General features: G+C 37.8%; 1 protein-coding gene across 3 annotated transcripts in view; it reads left to right on the top strand.

The window, feature by feature from the left end:
* ADGRG6 (adhesion G protein-coupled receptor G6) overlaps window positions 1-22,836 on the top strand; it is a 116,608-nt gene that overhangs the window by 60,028 nt on the left and 33,744 nt on the right. The window contains exons 6-13 of one of the 3 annotated variants that reach the window (XM_069787162.1): window positions 488-571; window positions 2,013-5,063; window positions 7,759-7,844; window positions 9,238-9,290; window positions 9,371-9,424; window positions 18,774-18,916; window positions 19,627-19,741; window positions 21,765-21,826. In XM_069787162.1, coding sequence (XP_069643263.1) covers window positions 488-571; window positions 2,013-5,063; window positions 7,759-7,844; window positions 9,238-9,290; window positions 9,371-9,424; window positions 18,774-18,916; window positions 19,627-19,741; window positions 21,765-21,826 — 3,648 coding nt within the window. The remainder of the gene's footprint in view (window positions 1-487; window positions 572-2,012; window positions 5,064-7,758; window positions 7,845-9,237; window positions 9,291-9,370; window positions 9,425-18,773; window positions 18,917-19,626; window positions 19,742-21,764; window positions 21,827-22,836) is intronic. The other 2 variants (XM_069787163.1, XM_069787165.1) reach the window with 2 other exon arrangements.

Below are 22,836 nucleotides of genomic sequence, written 5' to 3'. Positions count from 1 at the left end.
TTTCAATTCTTTTCATCCCATGGTGTTCAATGGAGTTAATTGGATCCTTACATGGGCAGTTTAGTTTCGTGTTTGTTTGTCATCTTCAGTCCCCGAGTAGGGATAATTATTCTTTTCACAAGCAATATTCTAAGTGTGTGCATCTTAAACTTAGAAGATCTATTTTCTGGTCTTTGGACAGCTGTTTGGATCTGAAGCTCTCATAAGAGGATTTTGAGTTTATGAAAGCAGTACAGGACTGATCTTGCAAACCTCACACTGGCAAAACTCCACCTCAAGTCAGTGAAAGTGACAATTGCAGGATTGGGACCTCAGTGCATACCCATTCATCACTTTGTGCAGAAAATAATGATGAGTTTATTTAACATTTATAGCATTGTGTGTAGTTGGTTTCATTTTACATTGTCATGCGTTGTTCCCATTTTGTCTTACCTTATTAACATTCATATTTCATTCAAGTTCACCTCTTTCTCATCTTTATTACCAGCTACTGTAAATGCTACTACTCCTACACCACCCACTGTCACCACTAACATGCCTGATACTAATAGAAACGATAAGCCAAACAATGGTAAGAAATCCTGTGTTACATTTTTCCTTGTACTGTGTCTAGAGCAAATTTATTGTATTTTAAGGTGTGTTTTTTATACTGTCATAATGTCAAGGGTCATGTCTCAGTTCTGATCTCATTTACACTGAAATAAATCAGGGCTAATTTCACTGCACCATGTAAGAATGGTGTAAATGAGAACAGAACCAAACTTTGTGTTTAGTTGTATCATGTTTACCTGGCTCTTGTACGAAAGGGACTCACTTTGTGTCACCCATTGTATTTACCCATGCAAAGAACGAGGGAAAAGAGAGGGATTTTTAAAAAGGGTCCAAAAAGAACCATGCTATTGAAATGTTTTAAGGCTGCAGATTATGAGGCATTGTGTAGCTCCTGCTTGTGCATCCAGGGTGGTAGTATGCTGGGGTTGTCTGTTCCTCACTAGTCAGGCACAGGAGCCAAGTGGAATCATTCCTATGGAGCAAAGCCACTTCCACTGAGTCAACAGGAATCTTTCCACTGACTTCAAGAAGAGCTGGATCAGACTTTACTAGGGAAAATGTTGACAGTATCAGATATCATTTACTTTTCATTTAGAAAGATTAAGGGAAAAAATAAGGTAGTAAATGAGCCTATTATTAGCACAGGAAAAAAGCAGGGATTTCTTTTGAGGTTTTCTCAAATTCTATGATATCACTGTCTCCTGGAGACTGAGCATCATTTTGTGAGGCGCTGCTAAAATATTCATTAGTTTGTTAAAGATAGTCGTTAAACATTATTAACAACACAGAGATAGGTTTCTGCAATTTTCACCTGAGGCTTAAAGATATTTTTGTAAAGATTTAGTTTTTCAGTGTGCACCACAGAAATAAATTAGAACTGGGGGGGGGGGGGGGGGGGGGGTGTGGTTTGGGTTTTTTTTCCAAATGCATCAGTTGTTACTGTAGGATTTAAAATTCTTGGAGTATTTTTTCTTTTGGCAGATCATTTCTTGTACATTGGCAATCAGGCAGTACAGTAGACAATGTGAAAGTATTTATCTGAATTCAGCCTGTTTGGGTTTACTAAGCTGTAGAAGTAAGAAGAAAATATTGAAAATTTCTTCCAAATTGTGCTTTTTTCTTTTTGTGGATCCACTCACTCTACGTTGACCATGAGCAGTTAACTCTGATTTTTGTAACTGCAGAAGGAACTGAATGCCTTATTAATGTTAATATGAATAAAAACTGGACAATTAAGTCCTTTCTTTGGCTTTAAAACTCCCAAGAGAAAGTAGAAAGACTAAGAAAAATAAGCCAAATTCATTTACAGTAGAAGCAAATTAAACTTTCACTCAGCTAACTGGCGTCATTTTCCACTCTTGGTAAGCTGATTTTTAAACCAAGAGCAGACAGCCAAGAACAGACAGTTAAGTTGCATATATTTTCTTTAATCCATTAACTATGTGGCTTACTACACACAGACCTGCAGGAATTCAGAGTTCCTGCTACGGTTATCTTCAGAATGAAGAGAAATTCACCTGAATCCTCCCATTCACAACCACAGAGGCAGCAAGAGTCTAAGATAGAAGGGGTCAAAACCATAGGAATTATCTCAACCCCAATTATTTGGCCAGTGAAGCAAAGGCCTCTCCGTTTCAGTAAAAACTCAGCAGATGAGAACCCAGAGAGAAAAAACATGTACAGCTTGTTTCTTCCAACTACATCCACATCAGCTGATTCTGAGGAGACCGGCAACGATACCTTGGCTACTTTTACAGAAAAAACTGACCTAGATAATACTGTGATGAATCAATTACCAAATGAAAATATTTTGAATAATTCTAGAAGTTCATTCCATGGAATTTCTGATGCAGCAGGTGCTGTTACAGAGCCTTCTTTGAATGCAGCAGTTCCTTCTCTTCAAAGCAGAAGTCCTAATGCAGAGCTAGCACGGATTTTGGCAGATGGGCTAGATCATTCTGAGTCTGAGTCAGCGGTCCACTCTCCCATTAGCAGCGGCAGCACTGCTTATGAACACAGAAAAGAAACTGTGTGGCTTTCGTCCTCCAACAGTGGCACAAGCAATTTCATGCCTATAAGCAATGTCCTGGAGCCTGTGAGTTGGTGGAGTGAGCCTGTATTTCATCATATCACCTCTGGCATTCAAAAAGACAGACATCATTTTCTTTCTAGCTTATCTATATCACCCACAGAGGAGAAATCATCATTCCAAAAAAGTAGGCTAGATTTGCTGGACTTCACACCTGAAGATTTTTACCTGAAAATGATAGAAGGCAATGCTGATAGGAAAACTTTTTCTATGTTAGCAGAATTTCAGTTTAGAAAATCTACACACATTAAGGAACATCACTCAGGAGGCATTACAGATGTAACGTCTGTGGAGACTCCATGTGCAAACCCAACAACTTTTTTTCAAAACATGAAAAAAGCATACACAAAATTTATGCCTGACATCCAACAGACAAATTCAGTCCTAGGACACAGTAGAGAACTACAGACATTTTCAGCACTTCTGGTAGGAACAGGCTGGACAAGCTCAGCATATAAGCATGTTGTAAAGACCCTGCCTGTTTATCAACAATCGTTGACTGACATATATTTGGAAAGTGACAGCATATTTATATCTAATAGCAATTACTGGCCTCATTATTTAAAACATTCAGTATATTTTCAAAAGCCAAGTGAGACCCTCAGAAATGGAGTACTGGAGAACAATTTAGATGCATTTCATGGTAGCAATGAAAACAAAGAGTCAGCTTTTTCCATATTAGAGCCAGAGAACATGAATAGAGTTGGCAAATCCTCAGACTCAGGTTACTTGGATTTTCCAACAAAATATGTAGATATTTCCCCTTCTTTAACACCACGTTTCTGGACTGTTTCCTATCATTTGAAAGAAGAATCTCAAGTGTTTTCTGGGGATCCATCAGAAAATTGGTGGCTCTCATTTAATAAGCTGCTTTCTTCCCCAACAGAGAGATTGCTATCCATTAGTTCACCTGCTAACTCTGACAGTATCTCTGAACGAACATCTGCCATTAGATTATTAGGTCACAGGGCTGAAGAAATTAACTTCTCTAGTCATGCATCAGCTTTAGAAACACAAATCTTTAGTTCATTTATTCCAGGCCTTTCAAAGAGAATTTCAGAAAGTAATGGCAGGACAATATCACAGTTGCAGTCAACAATGAACTTTGCAAACCTAACTGTGTCTTCCAACAGTGAATTTTATTTTGATTTTCCTTTCCCTTCCCTGGAAGCACCTTTGAGTCAACCCTCAGTACAGGTACAGGTAAGTCCCTTTGATAAGGTACTTGAAAACTCCACAGAAGAATTAATGATATTTGATAGTTTACACATGCAAATTGGAACTGACACAGTGAGTGATAAAACCATGGCCTTCCTAAACAATAGGCAGCAGCTTGTTTCTGTCCTTCCAACACATTCAGGTACCCAGCCTTCACATTCAAGGGATAGCCAAGCTGCTTCCTTGATCAGCACACCAGTTAAGAGTTTGGTAAACTGTACAAGAACACATGGATCACTGCAGTCTCAAAGTCTTTCAGCAAATGATGCTGTAACAAATACTATTGATAAAGCAAGAAGTAAAGTTCATATAGATGCAGGTGTTTTTTTAAAAAACATCAGTTCAATGAATTCTGACTTCCTTCCAATGACATTGTCTTTGGAATTAAGGCACCTTCTTCATTCAGACTCAAAATTCAGAGTCAGCGTACCTCCTAACAGCTACTCCACACCTCCACTCCCACAAAGTTTTCAGAACCATCTTGATAAAATTTCTCCAAGCCTGATCCCTCAGTGGGATGTAGCAGAGTTAAGCTTGCCAACAACAGTAACACCGAGAAGTCACCTAACTGTTTTACTACAAAACTCCGTTGAAAATCAAGGGGACAGTCTGAGATATTCTCTGTGGGCAGTAGAACAAAAAATCATTGGTGATAATGAAGACATAAGGAATTCTGTTGTTCTGACATCAACAAACATGCTGAGGCTTTCCAAATGGGCTTCAGAAGGGGAAGTGTATGGATCCTTTAGTAAGCACAGAGAAGGAATGTCTTCTCTGAATATTGTTAGTACTCGTGCCTTGGATTTTGACAATGCTGATTATGGACGTTTTGCAAATCTCCCTTCTATTTTGGAGTCATCAAGAACTGCAGTAATGAATGATGCAATACCTTTGCCATCTTCATACAGTGGAGTTGTTATTCAGCACAAAGAGACCATCCTGAAGGGCACTCTGACAACACCTGCAGCAGCAATCCAGCACACTTTCATGCAGTCCCAAATGCCAGTTTCTTCTGTAATGTACGACCAGTCATCAGTTTTGACACATGTTCATTCCTTGGCCAACTTACCATCTGGGACAAGCCAAAATATCACCCTTTACCCACCACTGAATCAACTTACTAGCTCTCCTGCAGTCTTTTTATCTTGTTTATGTTACTCCTTCACTGAGCTGGGCTGCCTGTGTCCACCTGAGGTCAACTACAGTATGTCAAGCCGTTAAGTTAGATGTAGAAAAAAACTAGATCATCTTATCTATTAGATATTCAGTTGGTAGACTGAACATAGAAGTAGCTGGCTTTCACCCTTTAGATATAGATCCATTGAGCATATGAAAAGATCTTGGAATAGTAATTTAATTACAGTAGAAGGGAATTTGTAACATCTTGGTGATAGTAAATGTCATTAACATGTGATTTCTAATTTTTGTGCACTTCTCTAAGACAGCTCTCATGAGACTGTGAGGATAATATATTGGGTTGCCATGTATTTTATATATTTTTATGCCATTTTATTGTTTGAGATTGTATGAATGTTTTTCACAGTATTCCTATATTTTTGAGGATTTAACTTTCAAAAAGCAAAGATTTTCCAAAGGAAACTTTTGGATAATTTGCCTAACAGAATTAAAAAAAAAAAAAAATCCTGGTATTTCATTGATCATTATATTTTTATAGTTGGTGGTAGGTGTGGGGAGAATTGTTTTTCCAGGCTCTTTTTCCCTCTTTTTTCAAATTATCTTTGGCGACTTTTCATCAATTTTCTGCCCATAAAAACATTTTTTTTTTTTCATTCAGCATTTTGAGGTGGGTTTTCCACTGTTTAATTTGGAGAGTGAGAAATCATTTTTAGTTTTCACTATCTGCCACTGCAGTCTCCTGAGAGTTTTTAAAAGCATAGATTAGTTCTTTGTTCTCGTTCTTTTTTTGCCTCATTAAACCATGCTTTGGGTCACCATCTGGTGGAGATCTTGAAGCTGTTGACTAGTTTGTAGTTACTATGTTTGATTTTAAAAATACTTTGCATATTCCTATATTAAGGTGATTTGTCCATATACATAATTATATAAATAAGTTTATAATTATATATATGATTATATATGAATGTGTGAGAATATATATAATGCACACTTTCTGTATGTGTGTATCTGTATAGCACATATAAAAGGTACCTTATACGTACAAAATTGAATATATGTATATACAGAGATATATACATATAAATGAGATCCAAGTCTTGCAAGTGTTTTCAACCTGTCCAAAGTCCAGTCTTCTACTTCCAAAGACTTATATTTTTTTTTCTCTTTTTTATTTGAAACTATCACAGTAATAATAACAACTAAAATACATTTTTAGATTAAACTGCACACCAAATTTGTGTATCTGCTGAGTTAAGGAAGGAAAAAAGACAATAAATCAAAAAGCAAGTTCATTCTACTCATATCTAAAATTTGATCATAGCTTACCAAAGAAGGTAACTGGTAAACCATCTTCCAGCAAGAAATTGATTCTTTAGTATTTTATCACAGAGGAATTTTCACACTAGTCTCAGTGATCATACAATCAATTCCATAATGAAAAGAAAGAATAAAACTCAAGCCAGCTCATGAATAGGATAGTAACCAATATGTTAAATTTCCACAATTAAATTGGAAAATACTGACTTCAAAGTTTTTTCTAGATACTTTTATTTCAAACTCTTTTAAAATTATTATCTATGAAGTAGCAAAATTATAAAATTTGCTCCACTTAGAATGAAAGGTCCTTTATTTAGACTCAGAAAGAGCAGTTCCTTTACAATCAAGAGACAGAAGGGGATTTCTGTATAACTGTTGTCATGTTCTGTTCTGTCCTGTGTAGTGTCTCTGTAAGATTTACATAAGATTTCTATAAATACATGTATCTGTGATCAAGACCCACAAGTTCATTTGGTAACAGCCCTGAACGAAGCAATGCCACATGTGCGTATACATGCAAGTGAATTGATCCAGAAGTTCTTAAACCTCCCCCACATCCTGGGAAATTCAATCCAAGTAGAGTGCACAGAATTTATAGTAGCTTAATGAAAAAAATTTTACTTGTGAAAAGTATAAACTTTTAACACAGAGCATAACTATGAGACAATTTGATGTTATTTGTTAGATGTGAAATCTTGTAATGCAGCCTACCAACTCATGAGCTTAAAGAGAATTTATATTTACCTGCTGCCATTTCAAAACAATTTTACTGAATATAAAATTGCTCCAAGACAAGTGTTACACATTTTGTGACTGAAAGATGGTTTGTTCAGCTGCCGTTTTTGTAAAACTAATGTAGGTTCTTCTACTATCTGGCCATTGCCAGGCCTGAGAGCAAAGACTGCTGTGAAAACAAGAGCTGGATATCCCTTCTCCCACCTAATTCTGTCCTCAGTTAACTTGTTACTTTCAATTGATGAGCCTTATCTACTATCACAAAGTTTTAAGTCTAACCTGCAGTGGTTGAATTCTGGATTATAACAACAAGACTGAGCGCAGAATTTATGTGTGTTACATACTTTAGTAATTATGATTATTTTTTAAATTCATGACACTTTCATGAGCTTGCTTTTACATACCACATTAAAGGCATATGCAAAATACTATTTTATATGTACATTGTGAGTTTCCATGTCACATTTAAAGTGTCTCTAAAAACATGGAGGGGGAGGGAATTCTTGTCTAATTTGACAGGACTAGTGAGAATGGGCCCAAGCCTGCAGGGCTTGTTTACTCCAAACTTGTATAATGCCAACAGGAGCTTGAGGTGTCCTTGTATCTGGGGTTCAGCCCAATCTTTATATTCATCAGGAAACTGAAGTCTCATTATTAAAGAGGTAAATTTGCTCAGTTTCTAACATTATAATGCTGTTTTTAATGGACAGGTGGGCTATTCTACAGGATATCTATAACTGTCTTTAGTTCCAACTCCAACTCAGTGTCGAAAGTACATGATGTGGTTGCAGAATGGGTAAGTTAAGTTTTCTCTCCTGTGTGATTACATATATGAATCTGCCCCACTGATGATATCAACCAGAAAAGGAAAAAAAAAGAGACAATACCAAATAAATTCTTAAATTAATATGTGTTCTCTGAAGATCTTTCTAGTATTGATTTGCACAGTAATGAATTCAGGTCTAGCTGGAGCTATTGGGCACTATGGATAAAATTTTGAAATGTCTCCACTATACTAGCCAGCTTCTTAAGAAATGTAGATACTGGTTGAGATTTTGGAAACTATGGAGAAATCAGAATTGTCCACTGAAAGAAGTAAATGTCTAAGTTCCAACATCACTATACAGACCAAAATTTTTCTCCCCAAATACTAATGTGGTTTTGAAGCTATATTATGATAGAAATAATAAAAAAATAGGCAGTACACACAGTATTCATTTGTGTGAGGCAATACACTTTTCCAATTTACCTTAATATTTTTTACTTTACATGTCTTCTGCCATAGGTCAGTTGTTGGGGTTTCTATTAGCCCCTGGTTTTTCAGCCCATTTTAGCAGATATAAGCTCCTTTCTGGGCCCTCCGGGTGGAGTATTCTTGAAGTTCTTGCCTCTGAAAGTTCCTCCCATCCGAATAGAGATATTCTTTGTCATTTTTGACAGTTCACATTGTGGCACTCACACAATCTGTAAGTAGTCTTTATATCAACTACTTACATGAAAATAGGATATCATAAATATATGGCAGTTGTTCTTTATTTTCCTTTTAATAAACCGGAGGCTTTCAGCTTTCAGAAACTAAGGAAATCACCTATAGTCATCTACAAAACAGAAATGCAGCCATCCACATCTGCCAAGGTTGTTCTCTTAGCAGCAGTAGCCCAGCGAAGGACCTAGGTGGCTGAGCCAAAGAATCTAGAAAGGTGTCACCTGGCCCTAGCAGAGTATGCAAAAGTGTCTCCCAGGGAGAAAACTGAGCAACCATTGCCCACTCAGAATAAATAGTACAAAGGTCTGAAAAAAAGATCATCATAAGGCTGTAGACTTTTAGGTGAAAATTGACCCTGTAGTTTTGTCAGTAAATCTTTTCTAATCAAAATGTTTCTAAGAATTTAAGATGAGGAAGAGAGGGAGAAAAGGAAAGTTTCAGCATCCTGTGCACTCACCTATTCACTGCATCATGACCTTACAGAGATTTCCTTCTGCAGTAAAAAAGCCCACATCTCTCGCTACCAGTTGTACATTTAATACAACAATCACCTCAATGAAATGGGAGAGTGTTCTCTTTGCTTTGAAAAACCAAAGAGGACTTCTCAAGGGGGAGAAGGGTGAAATTCCAACTCTGTCTTAAGCAGCAAAGAGCCCCATTAACATTTCACCATTCATGTGATCAATGTCTTCCTGTTTTTCAGCTAAACCGTACTTTCCAGAACTGGAATTATACTGTGTATGTGGTCAATATCAGGTAAATGAAGGGGGAAGATGTTTATGCTATGTTCCTTTTGAGAATTAGCCCACCCTAATTGATGTTAATTTCTTTTATAGCATCCAGCCTGGCTCCACAGAAGAGGGAGTAAGAGAAAAAAGAAGTATTAAAAGGTAACATTTAAAAATACATTTTCTTGAAAGAGGCAATGGCTGTTATTACAAGTGGCTTTACAACAGGCTTTATTGTCTATTATTGGATTAATTGTCTATTATTGGATTAATTGTCTATTATTGGGCATATGCTGCCAGTCTGTAAATATATGACTGCTGGCAAGCTGAGTGTTCTGGATGTGCTCAGAAACCTAATACTGGATATTGTGTTTGTTTTGGTTTAAACCTACTGAGCTTTAAACCTTAACAGATCATTTTTTCAGCGCTCAGGTTTCATTTGTCACAAAACTGAATAGACATATCATATATATGTGGTACGGCACACCCAGCTTTCTTTAGCAACAAGCTTTGGTACACTGGTATCTATCCACTGTCACTGCATTTATTCTCTTGAACCAGAGTCTTTTGAGTTAACAGACATGTTACGAGATGCAAAACACTGACAAATCAGGCTAGAATTGAAAGCCAAACTAGTGTGAGTTAAACTATTTACCATATGCTCTCATTTCCTGACTTCTGCTGCGTTTGGAGGCACTGGAGTTGTGATGGCCTCAAAGGCAGCCAAAGAAAGTTAGATGGGTCACACCCCCTGAAAATTGGGCCTCAGGGGATTTCTTTGAAAGCAGCAGGCTGATTTCTGAGGGATATATGGTGAGGGAGTGAATCTTAGGACTAAATTAAGGAGAGGAAACCAAAACATAAGTATTCTTGTGAAGAAGGGGTAGCAAATGGGTATGGGATGTATCTGCAGCGTAGGCAAAAGTCCCATAGGAAAGGACTTTAACTGCTGATTCTTGAGAACTGCCATGATAACAGCTGGGCTTTCGAATTTCAGAGATAGCCCAGTATTCCCAATTTACCATCAGGAAGTAGTTACTGATGCTTCCAGTTTTCTACAGAGTTTACCTAGATGTGAAAAGATTTGTAAAAGGTACTATCTCCTTCCCACACACCCACAGCAGAAAGGCAGCTGTTATTGGCAAAACGATTTAACTGGTATAGTGTAAATCCAGTCTCTGAATGGGCTATTTTGCTGCTTGACCTACATTTACAGTAGGGTGTAGTGATGTGGGTGGGAATTTTTTTCACACTTCTAAATGATATGGTTATGCCAGCAAAACCTTTTAAGTGGAGATCATGCCTCAGGTCTTACCAACAATCCAAGACTGCTGAGAAATGTAAAGTTTTCCCCATCCTTATTCCTGCAGCTTTTAGGAGGCTAGCAGCCCAGCTTGCCAGCATCTGTTCTTCCCAGATCTGCACACCCAATTTCTTCTCATCTCACCTCCCCACTATTCTGTCCTCTGGATTTTGTTTCTTCTTCCTGGTCTATTAAAAAAAGGAGGTGAAGAGGGAGAAATTATTCTTGTAATTCCCTTTTCCCTTTCCTTTCCCTCCCTTTCTGACATACAGTGAATATGGCACTAAATTACTTCTAATAATGTATCACTGTTACGGCAAAGTAACCCCATTCCTATTTACTTTGTTCATCTTATGTAATTTCAGAGGCAATGGAATTACATGTTTGTAATATGTCATAAAGTTTTTCAAAGGGAGGCCTGGTCTAATGAGAAACTAGTCTTCTCATAGGCTCTAGTGCACTTTGTGTCAAGGCCAAATGGCATTTTGTCATCACTCTGAATACTTTAGTATAAATGCTAATCATGTCACAAAAAATGCTACTGTTCTCCAAATAATCAGAATTCTTCCACTGTGCATGTTTTCTTAGAAAAGAAAAAAAAAAAGAGAAGTCAAGATTCTGCCCAACCTAGCAACCCATTTGGTGTAACACAGGGATAATTAAAAATTTAATTGAGCTACATGATATATGACTAACAAAAATTACACTTCTTACACATTACATATGCACATATACCTATATAAAAATATATATACACAGGTTTTTTGTTGTTTTTTATGTATTTTTCATGGCTTGCATATATTTTCATGCATAATTTACCTCTTACAAGAGAAACATTTGGGAAAAGTTGGTGTTCTCCTAGCTTTAGGTCTTCTGAATATATGTCTATCATCGTACATTGCTTCCCTTCTGAAACAAAAGAAGGATCAGCTTCCCAGTACTCTTCAGTGTTCCTTGGTTTAGTCACCAGGTTTCCAGTTCTTTGAGGTTCACACAGCTGTTTCTAGATTTTGCAAGGAAGAAATCTGTTGAATCTCGAAGATCCAGAAAGCAAACTTTTTTTCCTACTACTTTCTGATCGTTGCTTTCAAGATACTGTATTAGTTTTTCCACTTTCTTGGATTTGTCCCAGGTAGCATTTTAAGGCAATCTTACAAGACACCAGAGTAACATTTTGGGGTATAAAAAATTAGCAGGTTACATGTTGGAAGTTTTTAATTTCTAATGGAAATAAGGTTAATTTCTCACTGCTCAGGTGATCCACTGAAATGTTACGGCTGAGGTCTTGTACATAACTTGCTTACAGTGTGATTTCATACAGTTTCTATTAATTAAATATTCCTACAAATTATTTCTGTGAATAGTTGTCCATTTTTTGTTGTCCATTATTTCTCCCCTTTGGATACTCAAGAATAAATCTGCTGCAGTTTTAGACATTCCACTATTTCCCTTAGTTTTTAAGTACTTTATATTCTTTTTACCTTCATGTTCATCTGAACAGAATTTCACTCCACAGTTAAAATTTAAGACCTAACCCGTAAGTATCATGGTCTTAACTTTGTCTTTTACAGAACTTAACATATTAGTCTAACTCACTAAACCTTATCTCTCTTTTCTGAATTTTCCACAAGATCATAGCCTTCTTATTTCTAAGATTTCATAATTCCTTAAATTTCTCTTTGAGAAGTTTTCCCTCTCTTTATATGAATTCATATTCTTATCATTCAGATCGCATCTTTTTTCCTTACCTTTTGGATTAGTATTTTATACAATGGTCAAAAAACAAACAAACAAACAACAAAACAACCTTTCCCAACCTTTTCTATGCATTTTGCTTTGCTTCAACCCTTATTTACCACAGTGCTACCTTATCAAGGAACTTCTGTTATCAGTCTCCCCACCTAGTCTTCTTGCAAGTGAAAGAGGAAGAATCATTACAGAGAATGTTTCAGAGAAGAAATAGAAGCTGAAAGTGGGAGGTAGGAAGCTGGCTTTTTTTGGCATGTTAAAAATAGGTGTTTTCCAAATAAATATTTTAAACTCTACTGCATTCTGGAGAAGAGCAAAACAAAACAAAAATATGGAAGTGGATTGTTATTCTTTCATTGCTGTGTCCTATGAGCTGCAGAAATCCAAAGTACACTGTGCTTATTAGGCATTTATGTACACGGTGATGAGAGACAAACAGTGTGCCAAGTCCAAAAGTGCATATTACTATCAGCACCTTTAATACTGTGAGATCTCTGGATGACAGCAGTGTATCAAGATAATATTTTGGTATATTATTAACTACTTTAATAGACAGAATTTTATCATGCTATACTTGACTTTGTGTTTAAGTTTTTCCTCTGGTCATACTGTTCCCATCTCTTAATGAAAGCACAGCTGTTCAAAATAAAGTAGACAGGAGTTCAGAATGTGCTATGGACATAGCTGTTTCTTTGTCCACCATTATTTTGCACAAACCTTTGAAAGTGAAGCCGATTTATGGATTTTATGTAGATAAATTATAAATGTGTTTGTTTCATTAATTCTTTGCCTTTTAGCACTCTGCAGCTTTGTCAAAACTTTCTATGACTGCTGCTGCTGCTTTTCTCAGAAAGGTCCTACTGATCCTAGGTCTTGCCAGATGACTATATAGGGCTGCCTCAGTAGGGGAATTAGTCTTTAAGAAGCAGCTCAGCTCCCCTGCTTCTCCTTTCTTCTTTTATTTTGCAAGCAATTTTGCGAATTCAGGCCCCAATTCATTTATAACCTTTTCTCCACTTAACACACAAATAAGATTATGTTTGCTCCAACTTCCACTACTTGATTGTCACAATTTTGGCATATTTCCTGCGTTCAGTTGCTTCTACTATGTGAAACAAATTAATGTTAGTACTGTTAAACAACTCATCCAAATTAAAAACCACAGTGGCAGCCACCTGTGTAAAGACCGCTAAATTTAAACTGAAATCCCTTCTCTTAGGAATGAAAATAGAGTGGAAAGCAGGAAATCAGAGCTGCCCTTGCCTAGTCCCACTTTTTTTAAGTCCATGGGAGTTTTGCCACCAGTATCAGTGAGGCAGATTCAGGCTCCTGCATGCTGTGTTCTTGGGTCCCGTGTTGCTTAATGGAAAGTTTAATGCACTTGAATAAAACTTAAGCTAATTAGGTTGTGTAATAGTTTTCAACAGGAGTTAGCAACATTGGAGGAGCATAATTTTGCTTTTATAAGTATCTTTACAGAGTAAAGTATTAGGCCTTTGCATTCTTTGTAGATTACTTCAAATTATTTGTTATGAAATAATAATGCTATTCTTGTTGTAAGTGAACACATCTGTGATGCCTATTCGTATTTTAAAAATTTTCCTGGTTTCTTCTGGTGCGGTTTTAGGAATAACTTGGACCGGGCCCACTTCTACTCCCCCCAACTTCAACTTCATTGTTACCAAAGGCAATAAGGGACAGCTTTGACCAGTGCTGAGCAACATTTTAAAATGCCACATAGTGTGTACATTATGGGTAATATTTCTGCTTGAAAAATTGACCAACAAAGAGCCAAGCAGAAATCTACAGGTTTCTCCACAGTGCCCTGCTGGCATCTTGTGTCCATGACCTGTAAAGAAAGCCTTCATCACAGATGGAGGAATTTGGGAATTCTTCCCAAGTGACTCAAGGATGATCCCTTCTTAGTCTCCTGCTGAAGCTGCCTGTTCTTGATCCAGTTTCCAATGACTGCCTTTGTCTTTCCACTGACTTTAACCGGATTTAGTGTAAACCTGACATTGTTAGATGCCATTTTTAGGAAAGTAGTGTATTGGGGAATGGGGGTTTTCTTTGTTGTTTTGGAACATAGTTCAAGCATAACCAAAAACTCATTTCAGTGAAGACCAGCTGTTGAAATGTGAGGGATTCCAGCCCTTTCTGTTTTGCTTTTCTGCTACATTCTCTAATAACGAATAGTCTTCATACCAAATCATCACATATTATAAGTGCTTTCTGTTGAAAAGCCATAGTTGTTTTCATTCCCACTCCAGATCTGCAAGGAGGAGCAAGGCCCGGAGACATAAGGACAGGCACAGAGGGGTGCCTCGCAGCACTGTTCTGATACAGTGGCCATTAACTTAAAAGGAAGGCTTAGGAAGCTTTTATTTTTAGTAGTCCAAAAAGTAGGTGCCATTTTTAGTCTTGTGCCCTGAAGTCTCAGATACTATTTTTTTTTCTATAACATCATGTTCTGCTGAGAAAGGAAGCTCTTCACCCTTGGCATTACTTTGAATGTGTCTATTATGCCCAGTCCTATTTTTTTGCTCTCTGTTCTGAACATTTTAAAGGTATCACAGTCAAAATCACCTCAACTAAAAGTTTACCCAAAACTCAGATGCTTTTGTGGAATGCTTTTAATTTCCCTCTACTTTCATATTTCTTTCTGTCTCATTCAGTGTGTTTTCTAACATTTTGTCTGCTGTTTGTATTACATTTTCACTGAGTGACTTCTGCAATAGTCAGCTCTTTTTTTGTCTGTCCAGTTAACGTGAAGAAGTCAGTAGTGTTTACAGGTGACTATGTGGGTCTACCTGTGCTGCCAGTCTTGAGTTACAGCTACCCATCACTGCTTATCTTCAAAGCCAATGTAACAGCAAGATTGGTAAAGAATTTAATGCTGACATCTTAAAACTTTTTAAAATATGCCAAGGTAGTTAGGAGTGAAATTCCCAGTGCCTTTTAGTGGAAAATTAGACTCCCTGACTGTTTAGGTGCTTTAAAAATGATTCTTTATATACTTTACATCAACTAACATTAACTACGAAAGAAATTAACAGTGAATTGTTGAAGAGTTTGACAACCACAGTGATTCAGTATTAGTTCAGCCTGTCTGTAGAACTGAAATGAGAGGAGAAATATGCGTTGCTAATCATCAACCACATATCTTCAGGTATGAGACAGTTCGTGCTGCACGGTTCGCATGGTTTGTTAATGCTTCCTTCAGGCTCCTCGCATCGCATAGCAGTAAGACCACAGCCTGTGTGTAGGCACACTGTCCTGGAATAGCTCTGAGTCACGCTGCCAGAGAAGAAAGCCGGCTTTGTGGTATGTGCCATGGCAGTGCAGGCACCCCCACCGCCTCCTTTGCCTCTGATGAGGATGCAGCTCCGTAAACTCCTCTCTCAGAGCCAGCTTAGCTCAACAGACCAGGACAAAGTGGGATAGGCGCCGGTCTTCCCCTGCTTTCCTGTTTGCTCCAGCTGTCACCGTTTCAGTCAAAGAGAAGAGAGGCATAAATACTTATCCCCATTGTGTTTACCTACACCACAGTCCATTTTTTTATATTGACAGCAGTAATACTAGCAGTACAGGTTACTGCAGGGGATGTGTAATTTGTAATTGATTACTGCTGTGAGAATCTGTCTGGTTTTATATGGCACACAATAAAAGATGTAAGGTTGGGTGTAGCAAATCTGGTGACACCAGAAGAGCATGGCAGTGTTGCCATTTATCTGAGTGTAGGCCTACTGTTTCCGAAATCAAGAACTTTGTTCTTCACCATTAAAATGTTTTCTTTTGGGGATCTGAGTGTGACAAAAGTGGAAGGAAGCACTCAGCTTCATATTGCGTCAGCTGTCAAGTTAAAAGGTATTTATTTACTTTGGGAAGCTAGCATGAGTCATTCTGAAAAGTTTATAGAAAATGTTTTCATCATAATATGGAACAGGCTCCTATTACACAGTATATATGACTTGTGGTCTAAGAGTTTCTCAGAAAACAAATAACGAAGTTGTTTAACAAATTATTTTTATCAGGGCTTCATAATCAATACTTTTCTCTATAATTGTTTGAGATAACTGTAACCAGTTCTACCTCATCTATCATTATCCCTTCTGTTTTGTTGCCATTATCCCTCTGCATGGTTATGGGTACTAAATATCATTTTGGTTAGTTGGGAGTCCTGCAATAGGCACCATAGCAGTAGCAGTGACTGTTAACTTATGACTTCTGTTTTGCAGCCAAAGTGCTGAGGTAGGGAGTGGCATCAGTATATTAAGTTTTCCTCTTCTGAAGTAAAGGGAATAGATGAGTGAAGCCAGAATCTTTTAGGAAAGATGGTTAAGTGCCAGGAGACTCTGGGGCTGAAGTACTGGAGGGTTGAGGGAATTGGCAATCCCCTAGGCAATTTCCATGCTTCTGCTAAAAATAAATGCCATAATAAACTTGTGCCTTGTAATATATACAAGGCATACAGCAAAAGCCTGCTAATGCACATTCACCCTAATGAGGCTATTGCCATATTTTAAACACTCCACAGAGACCAAAGGAATGTTAGGAGGAACTCAGTATCTCTGGGAGCAGGGCAGGAGCAACCTGGCCAGGGATAGCTGGAATTTCTCTGCTAAAATACATCCATTGGGGAAAAAACAAGCCAACCCAGCAGGTAGTCACATTTTTATCTTCTCCAGCAACATGTAACTAGTAAAACAGCAGATATGGCAAGAAAAAAGAGAAGTGTACTGGTATTCAACAACAACAACAGCAAAAAAACCCCAAAAACCAAAAAACCAAACAAAAAAAACCCCACCAACCATGGACTGTGTATATTTATTTGCTTATTTCTTTACAGCTGCAATAGTGAAATGTGTGGAGAATTTAGTTCACATTCATGATTTCTTTCTGAGGTTTGGGCTTTGCTTTTCTTTTTTTCTTTTTTTTCCTAGACTGAAAGGTTGTTTTCTAATGTCAGCTCTTTTAATGCCATTTCACTAGTGAGAATACTTCAGAATTATTGGTTGGAGTTACTCAGTTTTCAGATTGATGACTGACAGAAAGAGAATTAACTCTGCCATCTAAGAGGAACATCTGTACACTAAGGTACAGTTTTATACTGTACCAGATTAGGCACCTCTGGAAAGTGCAACTCTGAGCTGTCATCATGGGGATGTCTTTCTGGAAGATTTTTGGAAATGGAGTCCTGGTCTGTCTAGGAAGGGGTACCTGAAAACCCTACTAGCTCTCTCCCATACAGCACACCTACAGATTTTTTCTCCTACTCTTCCTCAAGAAGACCGCAAGACCTTTTAGGTCACTGCTGCTTTCTCGCATGGGGGGGCCACTGGTGAAGCACCTCTGTTCAGTGTGTGCCCTTCTCACTGTATGTGTGCTGGCAGTGCTGCCACTTCCCAGGCTGCCAGGAACTGCTCACACACCGCGAAGGTCTGCCTTTATTCAGGCTGCTGGGTATCCAAGGGCAAGGCTAAGATGAAGACAGCCCAAAGCAGGCTTGCTTTTTCCTTTTTTCCACATTTTGGCTCCCATGGAGATCCAATGTTCCATGCTTCAGTGGCGTCACCTCCTACTAGCCAGAGCCAAGCAATGCTCTTGGGTACCGGCATATTCTCTTCTCCAACATGTGTTTTCTGTGTCCCAGGAGGAAATTTTTGAGCCTTCTACTCTGGGCTGCTTTCCTGTGTCCTGCTAGAACTGCTTTTCTGTTCATTATTTCCCTTCCAGAAAAGCTATGTTTTTGGACGAGGGTGGGGACTGTTTTATTTCTCTCACAGGAAAGAGACTTGGGCACTCTGAACTACTTCTTATGCCCAAGAAAGTAGCAGTGGGCTACAGTACAAAACAGCTATTACTGCTCAAACTTGAATTACTCATCTGAGCAACTAGACTTTCCTAATTAGGACTAAAAGTTTCAGAAGTATGTCAGGGTGTTTTTCTCTCCATCAAAATTTAAACATTTAAATGTTAGGCATCTGTTATTTATTAATCTTCTAGTCTTCCTCTGTAGACTGTGAAGAGATAGACCCTCTGGAGGTTGACTTGTCCCATCCTGACAAGATTTGTAAGGTGGGATGAATCAGCTCTTAAGTTCCTAAGCCATCAGCAACCAGATTTTTAAAATCAATTGGGGCCCATTTAGAACTCACAACTTTCAACTTTATACTTTCATCTTTTACTATCTTTTAAAATAATCTAAATATTCTGAAAACATTTCTTAGCTCTGTTGATGAGATGCTTCTTTAATGGTAACTAGAGGATGAAATTTCCCAACCGTACTTTCTTGTTGTGGTCCTATATATACAAAAATAATAATTTACAGATAATGAGCAACATTGTCTTGGTGACATTGTTCCATACGCAGAAAACCAGAGTTTGTCAGATATTTTTATTTCCACACATTTGGCTTCTGCTGTTCTGACTCAAACACTCAGATAATTTTCCTTGCAGTTTTCGGGTTTTGGCTCTTCTGGTTTATAATTCTACCAACAACATCAATTTAGAAGAGGAAGACATCCGACAGAAGCTCATAAATAATAATGGGACCATAGAAGGAGGATACAAGCTTGATAGTGTGAAAGTTGATCCAGTGGGTAAGTAGTTTTCAGCTTTGTTACACAACAGAGTTTGTTTGCTTGTCCATAAATAAGCATCTTTGTGTTAAAATAATCACAATTTCCAAACAGTATGACTGTTTCAGATTTTAAACTGTCCCTTTAAGCCTCAGTGTTCCACTAATCTGAGAGAGCTGTGCTCAAGATACCTCTTTTAACACAAACACAGTTGTCCACATTGCTTTTGTTAGTGTTTTGCTGTCTGGTTCAAAGAGGCTGGGACAGTTCCTGACAGCTCCTCTGGTAGTTTGAGGATGAAGAAATATTATTTACAGCCAGAGCTATAAAGAGACATTTTGGACCTCCAAGGCCCCTCATGCCCGCTCCTCAACTCTGTTGCTTGTGCTTCTGCCAGCTGCTGCCTTTAATCAATTTTCTTCTAGCTCTCATCTTTTCCCATTCACCTTCTTTCAGTCAGAGATTGCCCTTCCCTTGGGAAGGAGGAGGTAGGGGCTGGTGGAGTGCAGTGGATGCAGCATGCACGTTTAATCCTTTCCCTTGAGCAGCAGCAGGATATGTTGTCCCCTGTTGTGCGCTCCTCTATTGCCACTACTCCATAGATAACAACCAAGCATTTCATTTGAAGACAGCTTTGTGCTGTAGACTGGTTGATGAGCTGAGGACAAGAAATGGAAAATTATTAGATCAAGAAATTTACCATTAACACTGATATACTTTTATTTTTACAGAAAAATGTTTAGCTGAAGAAAACCCTCCGAACTATTTTTGGCCAGATACCAGACCAACTGTGACCAATTTCACGTTATGCCATGGGAGCTCAGTTCAGACTGCATCAAGAACCTGGTAGGTATTCAAATATCTGAGAAGCCGAGAGCTTCAAATGCAACTTTCTGGTTATATAGTTAAACTGCATCCCCCATAATGGTTGCCATTGGCTGGTATTGTATTTCAGGAAGATGGTTTCTATACTGTGAGAGATTATGTGTGTGCAGTAAGAGTATGTACTTCATTGGTAAGAAAAAAAAGCTCATCAACCACTTCTGCAGGGCATATTGAGGGTCACAATCAATATATGTTCAAAGGGACTATAAAAATAGCACCTTCTTACAGAATGAAACGGCTTTCTTCAAGTCATGCTGTTTATGTTACTGAAACCAAAGTTTCACATTTGCTACCACTCCTCTACTACTATCTGACTTGTATGAGAAATTCTCAACAAAATTCTATGAAGATGAGATGTGTATTTGATTTAAATCAGAACCTCTCATCTCATTAAGGAAAAGTAAAAGAAATTCTGTGAAACAAGTATTTTGCCAGTAGTTAGTCATGACTGAAGGTGGGGATAATCTTATGCTTAAAGATTTGATCTTGTGTTTTTAAGGTTTATGATAAATGTTCCCTAATGTAAGCTTTCTTTGGGAACATGTACAGAAGATTTAGACACTGTATCTCTATTTCCCATTTGTAAAATGGGAATATTATTACTTCCTTTCATATATTACCAAAACAATATGGTTTTGATCTCCTTTGAGTGCCTTAAACATGGCTATGATGATGCAATGTTAATTAATTTCTTCAGTATTTAGGATAATCACCATTACATGCAATATAGTAGTCTTATCTGCCTACATTGCATCTGGAACATGTTCTGAGAAGACCATATCTTTTACTTTTTGAAAACAATATGGCAACATGGATATGAATCAGCTTTGAGGTTCTGTGCCAAACAGGAAAGCAACCAGCATTATATTTAACTAACTCACTTCCTCAGCCTCTTAATCTTGTACAAGAACTGCTCGATTCTGATTGACCAGATTTTGTTGTAGAGAGAATAGTGCAGAAGCCAAATTGTTTTGTCAGAGCCTCAGAATCATTAAAAATTAAGGTTTCTGGCCTTTGCTGCCCCAGTATTGCTTATCTTCATTGTTCATTTGTGGTCTACACAATACCATTGATTGTCCATGTGCAGCACTTCTCTTAAAAAAAATTACTGTGTTCTGCACTGTGCTATTCTTTCCTTGCCTCTGCCTCCACTAGCTTTTGCCAATATGGAGCACAGGTGGGATGTGTTTTGAAAGAAGAGGAAGCTCTTCTAATGGTCTCCTCTAGTCCTGCGCATCCCACAGTAGAAGGTTACCTGCTAGTGTGCTGCTATAATAGCGATCAACTGAGGAATAACTTTATTCTATCATGTGCTGAGTGAAAGGATAACTTTCTCGCATCCTCCATCCTGCCTTTGACATGCTATGATAACATGACTGTCTTTAAAGAAAACTGAGGGAAAAGTGTGTTTAATTTTGGAGCCACATCTGGGTATTTTTCTATGGTAAGGCTTTTTAAAAAAGCATTTTGAAAAAATAAACCTTTATATCTGCCCCTCACCTTGGACCTGGATCTGATCGTGACCTGCCCTAGTTTTCATGGGTAGCATAAGTTTATATCTCCGCATAGCTCCTCTGCATGTTCTTCTGAGAGGTATTATGGCCTGCTATTGACTTGAGCAAAGCCCTTTATATCAAAGGGTAATTATAGGAACAGCATCCAATTAGGCCATAATAGGGGCATAATAGTTTGTGGCAACATTTGGGTCTTTCCTGAAATACAAGGCCAGAATTTCCACTGATGCAGTTTATCAGATCAGTACAGGAATCAGCTGGGAATTTGTCCAAAAGAACTAGGGTTTCTCTCAGCACTGTTACTTAATTGATCACATAATTCCACATATTTCATTTTACTAGGGGCCAAGTTGCTAGGAAAATTGTGAATTGAGAAGAGTAGACCACTGTGACACCTACAAAAGAAATATGAAACATTTACATAATTTTGCTATCGTATTCATGTGAATTTTGTAATTTTTCCTCTTTAGCTATTTGGGTCTGCAGAATTATACATCATACTGGGGCCAGCCTGATCTTAGAAATTGCACAGGTGAGTATATTGATGTTGGCCATTGGCTAAAGGAATAGTTTTGTAGACTTTGGTTACTGCTTACTATAAGGAGGTTACATTAAGGAAGAATATCTTCCTCCTTTATGTTAAGTTATTTAAAATCTTTCTAAAAAATCAGTGCAAAGTAAATATTTAAACTCTGGGGAAGTGCACCAAGTTGAACTCAGCCCAATTCTGGATACCAATTAATGAAATAAATCAAACTCTTCAGGTAATTTAAGCAAGAATAGAGTCAGGTGGTAGCTTGCCTCAATTTGATATTCAGGTTCAGACAAATTTTTAAATGTTTCCAATGCCTGTAGGTGCCAGTGGAAAGACTCCCACTCTCTTCACTGGGCTTACGATCAGATATTTTCAGATTTATTCTCAGTTTGCAAAACACCCCTTGATGTCATTCTGTCCTTAAAGGAGTAATAAAATAAATAGACGACAATTTTATGGCCCCGTTATTCAGTGCCAGAGCTAGAGAAGAGAATGATACTTTCATAAGTAATTCAGAGCACCTACAGTAAGCTCCTATTCTGAATTGCTTTCTTGGAGAAGCCTCTTTTTCTTTCTCCACTGATAGAGGGGTCCTAGGGAGCCTGGCTACCTACCTTAGTTGATTGAGTATTTGCAGTCAGGCTATATGAAAACATCATTTAATGTAAAATAACATGCTACAGTAAATGTAGCAAAAGCTATATTACAAAACACAACCTTAAAAAAGCACAGCCAGTTGCAGACTAAAGAAGGCTGATCTTCTTTCAAGATCTTATTTGCGAATTGCAATAAATCTCACATATTTTGATATTGTAAATTGTTAGTGTTTACATTAGTTTTCTATCCAGGTGGCATCAAACTTAGAGTTTAACATGTGATTTACACTAATGTATCGCCATTGGACACACTGTCAAACTTTTCTTACCAGGAAGATTCTTCTCATTAAATTTGCTTGTGCATTGCGCTTGCCAACACTCTGAGTAAGAATACAGTCTTCTGAAGGAACT

This window comes from Haliaeetus albicilla, chromosome 7 (genome assembly GCF_947461875.1).
Source record: "Haliaeetus albicilla chromosome 7, bHalAlb1.1, whole genome shotgun sequence".
Taxonomy (NCBI): domain Eukaryota; kingdom Metazoa; phylum Chordata; class Aves; order Accipitriformes; family Accipitridae; genus Haliaeetus; species Haliaeetus albicilla.
The sequence above is the reverse complement of the archived record's forward strand: the minus strand, read 5'-3'. Positions and strand labels throughout refer to the sequence as shown.